The sequence below is a fragment of the Lepidochelys olivacea genome, assembly GCF_965140295.1.
Source record: "Lepidochelys olivacea isolate rLepOli2 genome assembly, chromosome: 8".
Lineage (NCBI taxonomy): Eukaryota > Metazoa > Chordata > Testudines > Cheloniidae > Lepidochelys > Lepidochelys olivacea.
The window spans coordinates 61081759-61097285 of record NC_140418.1 but is presented as its reverse complement, the minus strand read 5'-3'; the positions used below and the strand labels follow the sequence as shown (position 1 = coordinate 61097285).

The 15527-nt window shown below is 38.3% G+C and overlaps 1 protein-coding gene across 1 annotated transcript in view; it reads right to left on the bottom strand.

The window, feature by feature from the left end:
- LOC311524947 (regulator of G-protein signaling 1-like) overlaps positions 1 to 15218 on the bottom strand; it is a gene marked incomplete at its 3' end in the record, with an annotated part of 42916 nt that extends 27698 nt beyond the window's left edge. Inside the window, exons 1-5 of the mRNA XM_084636622.1 lie at positions 15016 to 15218; positions 14518 to 14598; positions 13689 to 13750; positions 12926 to 13089; positions 12017 to 12198 (exon numbers count right to left, since the gene is read on the bottom strand). Coding sequence (XP_084492748.1) covers positions 12017 to 12198; positions 12926 to 13089; positions 13689 to 13750; positions 14518 to 14598; positions 15016 to 15116 — 590 coding nt within the window. The 5' untranslated portion in view covers positions 15117 to 15218. The remainder of the gene's footprint in view (positions 1 to 12016; positions 12199 to 12925; positions 13090 to 13688; positions 13751 to 14517; positions 14599 to 15015) is intronic.
- Between the last annotated feature and the right edge of the window lie 309 nt (positions 15219 to 15527).

Below are 15527 nucleotides of genomic sequence, written 5' to 3'. Positions count from 1 at the left end.
CTAGTAAGCAGCTGGGTAGAAAGGACTGAGACAGGCTGAGCCCTGGGGTGGGAAAGCCATACTGGAGTGGAGCAAGGGGCCAAGGGCTCAGGGAAGCAGCCCTGTGGCTGTTGCTCCAGGAAGGGAGCAGAGCTGGCTGAGGCCAGGAGCTGGAATGCCAGAGACCCCTGCGAGGGTGGTCCTGAAGCTTGGGGCTAAGAATGGAGTTTTAAGACTATTTTATGTTTGTTTGATAACCTTTGATTAAAGAAATAACTCTCCTTGAGAAGTCCAGGCATGGCAACACATTCTTTGGAGCTGGGGAGTGTTTCCTTTTTGCCCTGGTGACACACCCATATTGTAAAAATCTACTTCTACTAAAATAGTAGTCTCACTTCTTTCACTTTAATGGTTCCTCCCATGATCAAAAGGTCAATTAATTTCTCTACTGAAACTCTGAAAACAATGAAAATGTTTCCTTTAGTGGTAGAGCAGACTTTGGGAAGATAACTTAAGAATAATCATTGTTTGAGTCAGAGTCTTTTCTTGCACTGTACCATCTTTCTTCATAGGAAATGTGGCTGACCACTAACCCGATTCAGTAACTATAACTGGATTCCACAAATAGACCTGCAGGTTTCCATTCTCTTTTGATACATTTATGTTCTGAACTTGGAAGACTAAATCTGATCCTAAAAATCAAAACAGCATTTTTTTACCTACAAAATCAATACTTTATTACAGGTTAGATATAGGGCCTAATCCTGCAGCCCTTATATAGACAAAACTTCTGATGAATTTAGCCCAAAGTCAATTGCTTTGGAAAGTTTGAAAAAAATCCATCCAGTCCAATGCTGGTAAATATTGCCAAGTTCTATTGTAAAAAGATGTTAAGAATTTTCCCCCATCACTAAAAATTTCTCTTCACTCTAACTTGGAAATGCATTCAAACACCCCCAACAAAAAATAGTTACTAGCAAATGAAATTAAAATCTGTGCAGTAAAACAGTTACACTAATTGTAGACTTATGTTACTGTTTAATGGACTAGTAATAAAGGAAATAAGAATCCTTTATTGAAGGTCGGGGTTTGTTTTTTTTGTACTTTCGCTGTGGATTCGATAATTGCTTAAATTTTTGTCATAAGTAAATCTGTGGACAGATTAATGTTTAGTCTTTTTTCCTTAAAATATGGAAATTAAATTCAAAACTGAAATTAATATTAAACTTTTATGTAACATTAACATCACGAGTAAGACTTTTCCACCTTAAAATTGTAAACATTCCCTATTCAGAAAATAATGTTGATCCCAAATCCCTTAGTAACTTTAGCTTGCCCATATTACCCCCAGGGAGTATTTTGGATTACTAGTTTTTTTCCCCACGTGGTTTTTTTCTACAGAGTGTCTTCATAACAATCCTACACGGTGGGTTCCTGCAAATATTATTAACCCCATTTTATAGAGTTTACAATTGGTTAAAATTATGCACAGATAAGTTGCTTTGCTCTAAGTCATGCAGAACCCACTATTTCCTGACACCCAGTGCCCTGCCCTAACCACTGAATCACAATCTTTACCTTACTTTGTGACACTTAACTTACAAGAGGTATAGTGATGGAAGCCACCAATTTAGTGTCATTTCCTTAACAGTTTTTATACAGAGAGTTACAAATAAGCTTTACCTGACATCTCTGAATATGTCATATGTTGAAATTCTCTTCTTTCAACATTGATTCCACTCTGGTCATTTTAGAATCAAACTTTGAAAGTTCTGTGCAATGAGTAGGCTGCTGTGCCTGTAAAACCCTGTGTGTGTGTGTGAAGAGGTGTATTGATACATAGGTTGGTAAATGTTCCATAAGGGTGGGTAGCTGTGCATGCAGTTCTCATATATATATATATATATAGGTGTGTGTGCATTTCTGTATGCCAATGTAGATGTTTGCAGGCACTAGGGTCGCACGTGTCGTCTTTGCTCACCTCTTGTACAGGCCTGCGAAAGCTTGGCTCTAAGGGCAAGAGGTTTCCTTCATGTTACGTTCATAGTGGATTTCTCCATTCACTTATATACTAGGGTGGATTAATTTCCTCCTCTACAGGACTCACTGGGTGCAAATCTATTGTCTGTGTCAGTGTTTCATAACTTTTCCTGGTTAGTACCTCCTTATTTGAATTAAAAAAAAAATTGTTGCAAATCTCACATATTCTTACTTTTTACCATATGTAAAAATTGTATCAAAGATAAGCCTACGTCAGATTGTATCAAAGATAAGCCTACAAGATGTTGACAGAGAACACTTGAAGGCTAAAGGTGTGAGTCACTCCCCCATTCCCAACACCGGTTGAGAAATACTGGTCAATATTATGTGGGAAGTCAGACTAAACCGGACAGTCTCTATGGAAAAAATAAATGGACACAAATCAGAAGTCAAGAATTATAACATTCAAAAACCAGTCAGAGAACACTTCTTTGGTCACTCGATTTACAGACCTAAAAGTTGCAATTCTTCAACAAAAAAAACTTCAAAAACAGACTCCAACGAGAGACAGTTGAATTGGAATTAATTTGCAAACTGGATACAATTCACTTAGGCTTGAATAAAGACTGGGAGTGGATGGGTCATTGCACAAAGTAAAACTATTTCCCCATGTTTATTCCCCCACACACACTGTTCCTCAGACGTTTTTGTCAACTGCTGGAAATGGCCCACCTTGATTATCACTACAAAAGGTTTTTTCCCCCTGCTCTCCTGCTGGTAATAGCTCACCTTAAGTGCTCACTCTTGTTACAGTGTGTATGGTAACACCCATTGTTTCATGTTCTCTCTGTATATAAATCTCCCCACTGCATTTTCCACTGAATGCATCCGATGAAGTGAGCTGTACCTTACGAAAGCTTATGCTCAAATAAATTTGTTAGTCTCTAAGGTGCCACAAGTCCTCCTTTTCTTTTTGTAAATTATCATAGTAGTCATTTCTGGCCTGAATCTGTATATCCAGCTAGCTATAATTTAAATGCGAAGAGTGAGATTCACACCAATGCAGAGGACCAACCCACTTAAAGCCTTTAATGGGAGGCTAAAATTTATGCTGAGAACCTTGTGTAGCCCTTTTGCATTGACATATATTTTAGCCTAACTTATCTGCCCCTTCTTCCAGTTGCTATGGCAGAAGAGCTAATGTACTTGTAGATAATTTCTCCATGAAGCGTGGGACAGTACAGAATAGGCACAGTTTCCATACTCTGGTTTGTAACGTAGTGTTTTGGAAGCCTCTGCCACATCTTGGTGTCACATCCCACAGCTGTGAAACCACTAGCAGTGCCGATACTGCTTGTGTTGGGGGTGTGGGTGGGCGGGCAGAAGGAGGTTAGTAACAAATTATGGAATGGATTTGACTCCGTGCATGTACAGATATAAACAAACCCAGAGATTACAAAAAAGTACTGATATTTGATGTAATCAAATCAAGTCCTTAATCTTTTGAACCATTATATTTGCTTCCCTTTTTGTAAATTCAGTGTATCAGCTCTCCATCCAGGCAATATTCCAAAGGAAGAATTCACTGCAAAACACAAACATTATGCCCTGCATATTGGTAAATTACTGGTCTTTGTATGGGAAGAATTCAACATACTATTAATAAATTGTTGAGCTTGTGCCATTTAACTATTGCTTACAGACATTTGATTTTATTAAACAGATTAGTATAGATGCAACTCTAAATCACGTTCAAATATTTCAGGCCTCTCGGACTTTGTTTAAACAATAAGCTTTGTATAGCCTTGCTATAGCAACTGAAATACAGTACAAGGGTTATATCAGTATGACAGAGAGTGCTCTGTGTTTCTGCAGAGTTTATTGCTTACCAGAACACGGCAACGTTACTAAGGAGGCTGCAGTGGGCTGGAATATCTCTGGCATGAGTAGACTTTTAGAGGTGGATCTCCCATGTGCAGTAAAAAAGCAAGAATAATTGAAGTGAAGGATTTAGAGATGTATGAAACACTGGTTTGGTCAGCAGGGGTACATGTGAATGTTTACTTTGGTTATGAGCATTTCTCTTTTCACAGTGAGTTTGGGGCTTGAGCAAAACCCAAATGTCAGTTCAAAATTCTTACACAAAGATGGAATTTCCCTGGGTTTTGTGACTAAATCAGCAATTTTGAATGGTTTTATATACAATTTTGAGTTGGCCCATCCTGGATTGAATTTTTTTTTTTTTAAAGCCATAGTCAGCTTTTGATGATGCTGATTTGAGGCATGAGTCTGTAATGAAACCCCAAACCAGTTGAAAGAAAAGGAGGACTTGTGGCACCTTAGAGTAACAAAATTTATTTGAGCATAAGCTTTCGTGAGCTACAGCTCACTTCATTGAATGCATTCAGTGGAAAATACAGTGGGGAGATTTATATACACAGAGAACATGAAACAATGGGTGTTACCATTGTAAGGAGAGTGATCACTTAAGGTGAGCTATTACCAGCAGGAGAGCAGGTTTTGGGTGGGGGGGACCTTTTGTAGTGACAATCAAGGTGGGCCATTTCCAGCAGTTGACAAGAACGTCTGAGGAACAGTGTGTGTGGGGGAATAAACATGGGGAAATAGTTTTACTTTGTGTAATGACCCATCCACTCCCAGTCTTTATTCAAGCCTAAGTTAATTGTATCCAGTTTGCAAATTAATTCCAATTCAGCAGTCTCTCGTTGGAGTCTGTTTTTGAAGTTATTTTGTTGAAGAATTGCCACTTTTAGGTCTGTAATCAAGTGACCAAAGAGACTGAAGTGTTCTCCGACTGGTTTTTGAATGTTATAATTCTTGACGTCTGATTTGTGTCCATTTATTCTTTTACGTAGAGACTGTCCAGTTTGGCCAATGTACATGGGAGAGGGGCTTTGCTGGCACATGATGGCATATATCACATTAGTAGATGTGTCAGTGAACGAGCCTCTGATAGTGTGGCTGATGTGATTAGGCCCTATGATGGTGTCCCCGAATAGATATGTGGACACAGTTGGCAACGGGCTTTGTTGCAAGGACAGGTTCCTGGGTTAGTGGTTCTGTTTTGTGTGGTGTGTGGTTGCTGGTGAGTATTTGCTTCAAGTTGGGGGGCTGTCTGTAAGTGAGGACTGGTCAGTCTCCAAAGATCTGTGAGAGTGATGGATCGTCCTTCAGGATAGGTTGTAGATCTTCAATGATGCGCTGGAGAGGTTTTAGTTGGGGGCTGAAAGTGACAGCTAGTGGTGTTCTGTTATTTTCTTTGTTGGGCCTGTCCTGTAGTAGGTAATTTCTGGGTACTCTTCTGGCTCTGTCAGTCTGTTTCTTCACTTCAGCAAGTGGGTATTGTAGTTGTAAGAACACCTGATAGAGATCTATCGGTTGAGTGTCACATGGTTTGGAGCTGCATTGTAAACATTTATTTCATGAAGTTCTAGCCACATTAGCACTAGTATGGCCAGATTTTACTTATAAAATACACAAGGCTTTTTAAAATTTTATTTTAAAGGCTTTATTAAAAATGTATTAATTGTTTCTGGAAATTCTAAGCATATGGGACTGGGCTGCAGCTGAAAGGAGGTGTCTTCTTATAGACTAAGAGATGTTTTGCCTTCAGACCAGAAGCAGCTCTATGAACCACCGGGAAATGTTGCATGGACAGCTGGTGGCATGCAGCCTACAGATGGTGTACCATTGTCCCAGAAGTTATTAATAAGGCAATTCACAAGCAACACGTGATTTGCCTGCACAGATAACAGTTCTGTCCCATCCAAACTGAGATCAGAATTATGATAGCAACAGCCTACAACTTGTATATAAATATTTAAAATGCAGTTATGGTCAGAAAAGAAACGGAAAATGCCCCTTGTATGTATTCAGAGTCCTCTGCTAGGTTTAGTAATAAAAGTTAGCTTTTACTCCTGCTAGCCCTATAGAACTAATACACCTAAGAGAGACTGACATAGATTCTAGTTAATGTTGTGCATCATCAACTAAATCATTCCAGTTGCAGTGTAGCATGGGATACATACTCAGGCAGCTAGCCGGAGACACCTCCTGTGCGTAGCTGGTGTGTTTTTAGTGTGCTAGCTCGAACAGAGGTAGCGTGGGTCAGTCTACCCAAGTTCGGAAGCATATTTCCAGTTGTGGTGCAGCTAAACCCTAAGAGAGAGCCAGTTCTCTCTCCGTTTATGAATTTGTTCTCTCTCCACTAAGAGATTTGATTCTCTTCAACTGAGAGAGAGCCAGTCCCCACTCTAAATCCTGAGGCTCCAAACACTGAGGTTTCCCAATCCAAGAAGAGCCCTTGAGTTCATGTAAGCAGTATTCAGTGACTTTGCTCTCCAAGACATTTTCTTTTAACTAAAATCCTTTATAGACAAGAACCTGGGGTTTGGAACCTTAAAAGGTCCAAAAATTCCAAATGTAAGCAAACAGAGGAAAGAAAGTGCTTTCCCGAAGGTCAAAAATACAAAGAAGAAATCACCACCACACCAAAGACTTAGACAACAAAAGGAAGGGTGAGAACTCCCACTTTGTTCTACAGCATAGGAAAGATTTTTAAAGTCAGTGTTTACTGCAAGGGGGAATTCCATGGGGAATTTCTGTGCTTTGAAGGAAGCCAGAATTCATCTTGGGACCATGAAAATGCTGCCTTTCTAGATTTCTGAACTCCTTTGTAGTTCAGATTTGTGTTCCATGAATCCAGACCATTATCCTTGAGTTGAAATCCCATATTAATAAATGTAACAACATCCATAGATATTAACATATCCTAATTCCATATGAACACAAAGAGAGATTATACTAGAAGTAGGAAAGAAATAGAACCTTATAGTAGCTTAAGGATGGGGAAAAACTTTCCAAAGATCGGTTTCAGAGTAGCGGCCGTGTTAGTTTGTATCCGCAAAAAGAAAAGGCGTACTTGTGGCACCTTAGAGACTAACAAATTTATTTGAGCAAAAGCATCCGATGAAGTGAGCTGTAGCTCACAAAAGCTTATGCTCAAATAAATTTGTTGGTCTCTCAGGTGCCACAAGTCCGCCTTTTCTTTCTCCAAAGATTATAACTGGACAAAGCTATAGGATTTTAATCTGACAACATTGTAACTAAAACTGATTTGATGTGAATTTTAAACTGCATGCTGTCACCTGTAACTGCCAGAATTATTGTTCACACCTTGTGTGTAGTGTTGAGGTCGCTTCACTTCACTTGCCTTACGATATTATCTGGTTTATTGCTTAAAAGAACTAACGTTAAAATCTTTGGTTTGATTCCTTAACTAAGTTTCAGTTCCAAAGTCTAAATCTTTTAGAGCAGGGATTCTCAACTTTTTTCTTTCTGAGGCCCACCAAACTTGCTATAAAAACTCCATGGCCCACCTGTGCCACAACAATGGGTTTTCGTCATATAAAAGCCAGGGCCAGCATTAAGGGGTAGCAAGCAGGGCAATTGCCCAGTGCCCCATGCCACAGGGGGCACTGTGAAGCTAAATTGCTCTGGCTTCTGCTTTAGCCACAGGTGGTAGGGCTCAGGGCCTCAGGTTTCAGCCCCATGCAGTGAGACTTTGGCTTTCTGCCCTGGGCCCCAGCAAGTATAACACTGGTCCTGCTTGGTGGACTCCCTGAAACTTCTTCGTGGCCCCCCCGAGGGGGCCCTGAACCTCTGGTTGAGAACCACTTCTAGAATTACTTTTCTGTACACAGTTAGCAAATCTCCCTCCATTCTGTCTCTTTACAAAGAGACTGTCAGCTTCTGTGAGAGAAATGCCTCTAATTACTTTAAATAAACTCTATTCCCATTTTAACTGAGTTTTGACTTGCACTCAATATGTTAAATTTCTCCTTTCTAATCTATACATTTGAATATCTACAAAAAAGTCCATTCCTTATCTCCTAACCTTATTCCAAGTTTAAAGAGGACTTTCATTTAACAGTTAAAATACTGGCTGCTCAGTGTATTTCAAACTACAGAGTTATCTAATGTGTTGATATGTTACACTCTACAGTAGCCTTCTTTCCATTTTTATATCTGATCATTTAAATTTTACTGGTTTATCTTATTTCAAATACTAAGAGTCCTGTGTTCCTTAATTACTTTTCTGCATATTGCTGGTGTTTGGTTTTTTATATATTATGCAGACTTTGTCTGTGACCATCTGTATCTAAAAAAAGAAAAGGAGTACTTGTGGCATCTTAGAGACTATTTCATCATGTTTATTCCCCCCCCCCCCACTGTTCCTCAGACGTTCTTGTCAATTGCTGGAAATGGCCCACCTTGATTATCACTACAAAAGGCAACCCCTCACCCCCCCCCCACCCTCCGCTCTTCTGCTGGTAATAGCTCACCTTACCTGATCAGTCTCCTTACAGTGTGTATGGTAAGACCCATTGTTCCATGTTCTCTGTGTATATAAATCTCCCCACTGCATTTTCCACTGAATGCATCCGATGAAGTGAGCTGTAGCTCACGAAAGCTTATGCTCAAATAAATTGGCTAGTCTCTAAGGTGCCACAAGTACTCCTTTTCTTTTTGCAGATACAGACTAACACGGCTGCTCCTTTGAAATCTATATCTAAAAGTCTCTTATGCAAACTAACTGAATGACAAAAGTATCTCCTTCACATCTATCTCAAGTTTTCTAAACAATTCACTTTGCCTAGAATTCAAACTTCAGCTGTACCCACTACTTGCTTAGGCTCTGTTACTAGCTTTCACCATTTCTAAACTTTAGCCTAACTCCATCAAACCTATAGGTAATTTATTCAGCCTGCCGTGTTTATTGTAATAGTCACAGTGCATGAAGCTATTGTATCATTGCTTTCTATGTTGTCACAGTAACAAGTTTCACAGTAACACAATTTCAAGCATCAGGGTTCCAGAATCCAGGAAAATGCAGAAATGGAGGATGAAATTAGAGCTAAAATAATAAATACCTGGATCAGATGGAGAGAGAGAGAGAAAGATACCAGTGATTAAAAGGGAAAGTCTATAAAATGTTGGTTCATCCAGTTTTAGTGTATTGTGCTGAGTTTTGGACAACAAAGAAGAAACATGAGCAAATGGTCTGTTACACAGAAAAGCAAATGTTGAGATGGAGGAGTGTGTGTAAGCAAGAAAGGCAGAGTGTGGAATGTCCATAAGGTATCCATAGTTCAAAAAAAAAAAAGAGAGTGCAGACTCGGATGATTTGGTCATGTAAAGAGTTGTCCTGACAACTCTGTGGGTAAGAGTCCAACAGTTCAAGACTGAAGGAAAAAGAGGCCAATCCAAGAAGTAGCTGTGGCACATCATAAAGGAAAACCTATCGATATGTGGTGTGATAGAGATTCTAGTACTGAACAGCACTCTTTGGAGGGAGAGGACTTGTAGAGCGAACAGCATTGGATGGGTTGGTACAAGGAAGAAGAAGAGTTGTCACAATAACACACTTGGACTTGGCATGTGTGTCTAAACACTGCTTAATTTCAAGCTATAGAATCATGCTTACCCCTCAGAGTATTATATTCTTAAACCAACAGTAAAAGTAATAGTAATGGTTTTGCTAGATTTTGTTTCAGTTGACGCTACTTTCAATTATATTGTCCTAACCAACATGTCTAGTTTAATCAAAATTGTTTTTCTTTACTTCAGATATTTTAATAATAAATTGAATTTTAGTTATTGTAATCTGGTGCAAGAAGATTATACTTGATATATATAAGTTTAGCTGTTGATTTATGACGATAATGCTTAGCTGCTAGTGAATCTTAATGAATGTAAACAACCTGTTGATGCTATTAGTATCCTAAGTAATTAAATGAATACCGTTGTTGATGCTCAAGCTTTTTTGAATTTTATACTGTTTTATAATAGTCCATTCAATATAGTTTTAATTTACTTTATATTTTAAGAATTCCATGTTAAGAGGTTGCTTTAAGTATTGCTACATTGTATCATTCATTTTATGTACCTTTCTTTCCCTATAGTTATCTCATTTGCATAATCCTTGTGATCTAATTGTTAGTTTCTTTTAGCATTTTTTATTACTTGAATAAACATTTTATATGTTTCAAGTTCAATGGTTTATTTTGGGGCATCCCTTAGTGTATAGGAAGAAGAATCTGTGGTGAATTCTGTGATTTACCCCTTAAGAGCAGTCTCATTAATGAACATAATCAATAATTCCATCCTTTTGATTCGGTTTTCTTGAACTAGTCGTGAGAGAAGCAGTTAATTATTAATTACTATCTAATTGCTTCTCCCAATTATCAATTTTGATGATTGTTTGTTTTTCTTTTGGTTATTTTACTTTGAAAATTACGTGTTGTCCTATTCCTTTGGACCCCCAAAGCCCTTCCCCAAGGGGTGGTACTGTAAACACAGTCTGCTCTCCTCAAAAGAGTGACTAAGGCCGAGTTATTTCTGCTCCCTTTGGCACAGGCAATGGGTGTGTACCCCCTGGTCTCAGCAGTGTGAGTCAAACCCAGAGTCTAAGATTGTGCTGTTTTGGAAAACGGAAAAACTGAAACAGTGAGATAAAAAAGAACTGCGAGGGAGGGAAGCACAAGATTTTATCCTGGGCACGGAGAGAACTCACTGGCAACCGTTTTCATGGTTATTTATTTTCATTATAAACTTTACCATCATGAAATCTCTGAACTCTGGATCCGATAGTAATCGTCTTTTGGAATTACTTAGTAAGATTACGACTTTGATCTTCTGCTTTGGCCCCCTCCCCAGTAATCATTGCCCACTTTGGTGTTCATCTGTCTGTAGCATGGCACATTTTATAGAGCAAATTTAATACAAGATTCAGAATGAAATGTAAATGATCTTTACTGTTAATATTGGTATTATAAATTAGACTCCATCACAGCATCTACCAAGACCCTGTAGCACTAACACTGCAGGGATTTGCTGGTCAGCCTCACCAGTTACTGTCACCTTGATAAGTAAGCAGGAGTGGTCTGGAATATTTAACAATTCAACAATGTGAAATGTGGTGCGAGTTCTGCAGTTGTTCTGCACAGATGGTTTCTCTCATCTCTGTTTCAATAGTTGTTGAATGTCTTAACTGTTAAGGTTGGGGAAGTGCAAAAATGAGAAGGAACTTTAAGCCTGAATCTGATTTTACATTGAGTAAATCAGGATAATCTCCACTGAAGTAAATGGAGTTATACCAGTGTAAAATGGATGCAAGAGAATTGGGCATCTAGAAAGAATTAGAATATTAGAACAAAGAGGTTTCAGACGATAACCGAGATGGCTGTGCTTCAGTATTTACCTCCTTAATTCAGGTGTCAAAACCTTCTTATGATAGAGGAAAAGCGACCATAGAACTTCTGTGCTTTTGTCATGTAACTTTAATTTAGGAATTGCTTGTCATTATTTCACACTTTGCAGTAAATTAAATAGTAAAAATGTGCTACATACCTACTTGCTTAATACATAAATAGTAATATCTAGCTTATATAACTTAAAATAAACTTATTCTCAATTGTCACATTTTATAATACATTTTAATCAATACAATAGAACTGCACACATTTATTAACACTTCATAGCCTGGACAAGTTCTCATTTGGCTTATTGGTCTGTTTTATGCATTTCTGTAGCTAGTACAAAAATTGACAATTTAAAAGTATTTTTTTTCTCCCAGTATCAATTATTTTACCCATCATGCTCAGATAAAGGGTATTATCCTAGCTCTTCCAAACTGTTGTCCGTCCTGTGGGATTTAATATGTCAGAATTCACAGTGGGATACAATTAATTAATAACTATGTATCCAGTTTCAGTTTAGTGGCATAAAGTAGAGAGGATCTCCCCCTCGACTGCCCCCTTTCCACTCTATCAGGCTTGGAAACCTAGCTTGGGTGCCTTCATCTGGTTGGGTTTTATCATGTCTGATAGTCTATCTGCACTTCCTCCAGCACTTCAGAGAATGAAGTTTCCCTTATCTACACTGAGCCCGAGTTGCACAGGGAGCAACCTCTTTGCTGTCGGTTAATTGACATGCATAGTCTACCCTCAGACTTTCCTGGCATCAAACTGCTCACTTAACACTGTTGACCTGAAGCGTGTTTAAAAGATTACGGTAGGCTTCTGATTTCAAGAATCTCGGATATGAGTCCCGCTCCATTAGCACATATACAGTTTTTTGGGCTTCGTCAAAACTCGTGAAAGTTGGGTCTTGAGCCTTTTTAGCTGTAGCTTTCCTTGTATGATAGTCAATATTGATCTAGGAAGAGAAAATCAAACTTTGTTAATACCTTTTAAATACTTTTTGCCGTTATATTTGTCACTGTCTTCCTGAAACACAGACTCTCAGTCTTAAAACTCTGTCCAAGGTTTCTTTAAGCTACAATAATTAATTTATCCTGAAATAGCACCTTTCATTCAAAATTGATGGAACTTAAAAAAAAAATGGCATACAAACACTACACGGGAATTGCCATTCATTAGTGCAATGCAGCCACTTCAGGGATCAGAAAGAGTAACAACAACTTAAGCCAGAAAGTGAAGAATAAAATATCCAATTAAAATTGAAGGAGAATTTTTTGGTAGGATGTAGGCATCTAGTTTGGAATGTGGCCTATGCGAGCACTTCTACTTTTCTCCAAAGTGTCCTTTAATCTTTACGGACCATAAATGATCCAGACAGGTTTCATGTCTCATTCAAGTGACAGCACCTCCATCAGCAGAACTGGCTCTTAACATCTTGTTCAAATCAATACCGACTTAGGGGGAAGAGTGCCACCTGTTGAATCCCCAGCACTACTTTCACCTGATGAGTTCACTGCTCAAGGCAGTATGGTGGAAGGTGACAAAATGAAAACATAAGAACCTATGACTTCTCTTCCTGTTTGATTAAAGATGAATCTGTCCTTGTCTAGCCCCACGTCTATCCCTTGTCAGCTCCCATAATCTTTCATATGTAACACAGTACAGATTAACTTTGTACTTACTTGTTTAGCTGCATCTATCTGAACAAACTCTTCATAAATCTTCTCTGCCTTGTCTCGCAAGTGATCAGACTTGGTTTTCTTATAGTCCTCACAGGCCAGCCAGAACTCAATGTTCTCCTCACTGAATTCTGACTTCAGGAACTCCCTGAAGGCACCTTGACCACCTACAGCAAACAGAAATACTTAATCAATTATAATGTTATATTTATAACTTAAATTGGGGAAGATAAAATAAATACAATTAAGATAAAGGTCACATTGAAGTCTCCTATTATAGTAATAAGATTTTGCTGAAATATACTCTGTGTGTGTGTGTGTGTGTGTGTGTGTGTGTGTGTAATATATATATTGTGGTGCACTGCAAATGAAGGGTCTGATCCAAAGGCCACTGAAGTCAGTGGGAGTCTGTTCTTTTCTGCATGGTCTGACTTTGGCTCCAAGTGCACACGTAGCTCTTATCCGCATTATTTGGAGTAATGTGGGCATGTGGAATCTGATCCAACCCCATTGAATTTAATGAGATTATTTCCATTTACGTCAGTGGGAGTAGCACTGTGCCTATGGAAAGGATGGGCTGTAAAGTTAAGGCAATATATTACAATAGGTAGCCATGTGACTGTGAAGATGTGAATTACTGAAAGGCTATTGGACATTGTTTTTAGCATTATTCACAGAATGCTACAGCTTCATAGATTTATTTAGTCTGCATGAAAGCTCACTAGATTAACATAAGAAAGTAGTAGTGATCAAAAAATACACTCACTTTGGCTGGCAAGAAGCTTTTCCAAAGACTGGGACCACTGCATCACCTCTTCTGCAGAAAGCCTGTGGTGACCAAAAGAAAAAAAATACTTAATGCAAGAAACAAAATGTTAACTGTTTAGTTATTTTGGTTAATGGCCTCTTAGGAATACGTAAAGAATACAATTGATTATTCAATGTTATGAAAATTCATAGCTTGCTCATAAAATCTCTGGGGGACTCTGCATGAATTGGTTGCATGCTATTGCCCCTTAACTCAGACAAGTAAGAAGCAGCAGGGTTCTTGAAGTAAATAAAAGGAGAATGGAGGGTCTGTGGTGAAAGTCCTGGATTGACCTGGTTTTCATTCCAAGACTCATTAACTTCTTCTGTAACCTTGGGCAAGTCACTTCACCTATCTGTGCCATTTGTTATCCCTCTCTCTAAAATGGGGATGGTAATATTTCTCTACTTCACAAGGGTGTTGTCAGGCTTTAATTCATTAATAATATAAGTGAAGTATTAATGAATAGGTGTGGTGATTGAGCACCACTGAACTGCCCATAAACAATTAAAAAGGAAATGGAAAAAAGGAAAACAAAAAGAATTATTTCAACTCCATTGATACCCTCTGTGTGGTGATGCCCGATTTATAAAAAAAAAAAACAAAAACAAAAAAAAAACCTTTTGTAACTAGGAAATTGAAAGTAGTTTGATCTTAGAAATATTTTATGGTTCATCATGTACTTTACACATGAGTGAAAATGTAATAGACTTGTTTGTGAGGACAAAATATGGCAATCTAGCCTTAGTTCATAATTACTATGTATTTCTAAGAGTCCAGTACTTACGTCACATTTCTGGAGTTAGACTTGATGCTAGATTCAAGATGTGGTACCATGGACTTCAAATAGCTTTTCAGATCTGCACCACTGAAACCAATGATCAGATGTGTAATGAATGGATGATACTGGTTAAACACAGTTACAGTTAGGTAGCATTCTGTATGAAGGTCTTAGGACTTGTAAACATTTAGGGCCAGATCATTCACTTCCACAGCTGATGCCAATGAGATACTTATGCAAGTAATTACAAGCAATTGCTCCTTCTTTCCTACCCACTCATTTTTATATTCAACTTATTTAACTTAGGAACTGCTCATCCATATCCCTTTCCATTCAAACCCTGTTATAATAATGTTATCATTTTATAGCATTGAACATGCTATGCAGAATATGCTTTGCTGTGGGTAAACTCTGTGAAATGGCACTAATTCTGAATTCTCAATTTGCTAATGTTAATTTCACTCAAAACACGTTTTCATTTGACAGTAAGTCACATATACTTACAAAGCCTTTTGCTTCCTTTTATGAACTTTGCCTTCTCCAAGCTTGCAATCTGCTTCTTTCAGTTCGGTTGGGTGGTTGTGAGGTAAAAATAATCCTGGCATATTGCTTAGTGTCGATGTGGGGTTCACTTCTGAAGAAATAGTCCTGAGAGCTGCAATTGTCTGCTTGCTGTCTGTGGTGCCTGTTGCCTTTTATTGATCCAAACTGCCTCTCGAATTGGTGTGAACAGATCTGTTTATCATGCAACATAACCGCAAGCTGTGGAAGTTCCCCTTTTTCAGTGCACAGTGACGTGTGTCTTTCAAAAAGAAAACAGACAGCATTCGTCTTGTGGTGAAGACTGAACCGGATGAGACTGGGTCTGTTTTGTGAGGCAAAAAAAAGTCTTAAGTAAAATTTGAAAAAGCACAAAAAAATCTTGTCTACATCTGATTGGTGATTTGAAAAAGTCTGTTATAAGTATGTTTTGGGACTTTTATTAAATGTGCTTCTAGATGTTCCAGGTTCATTTT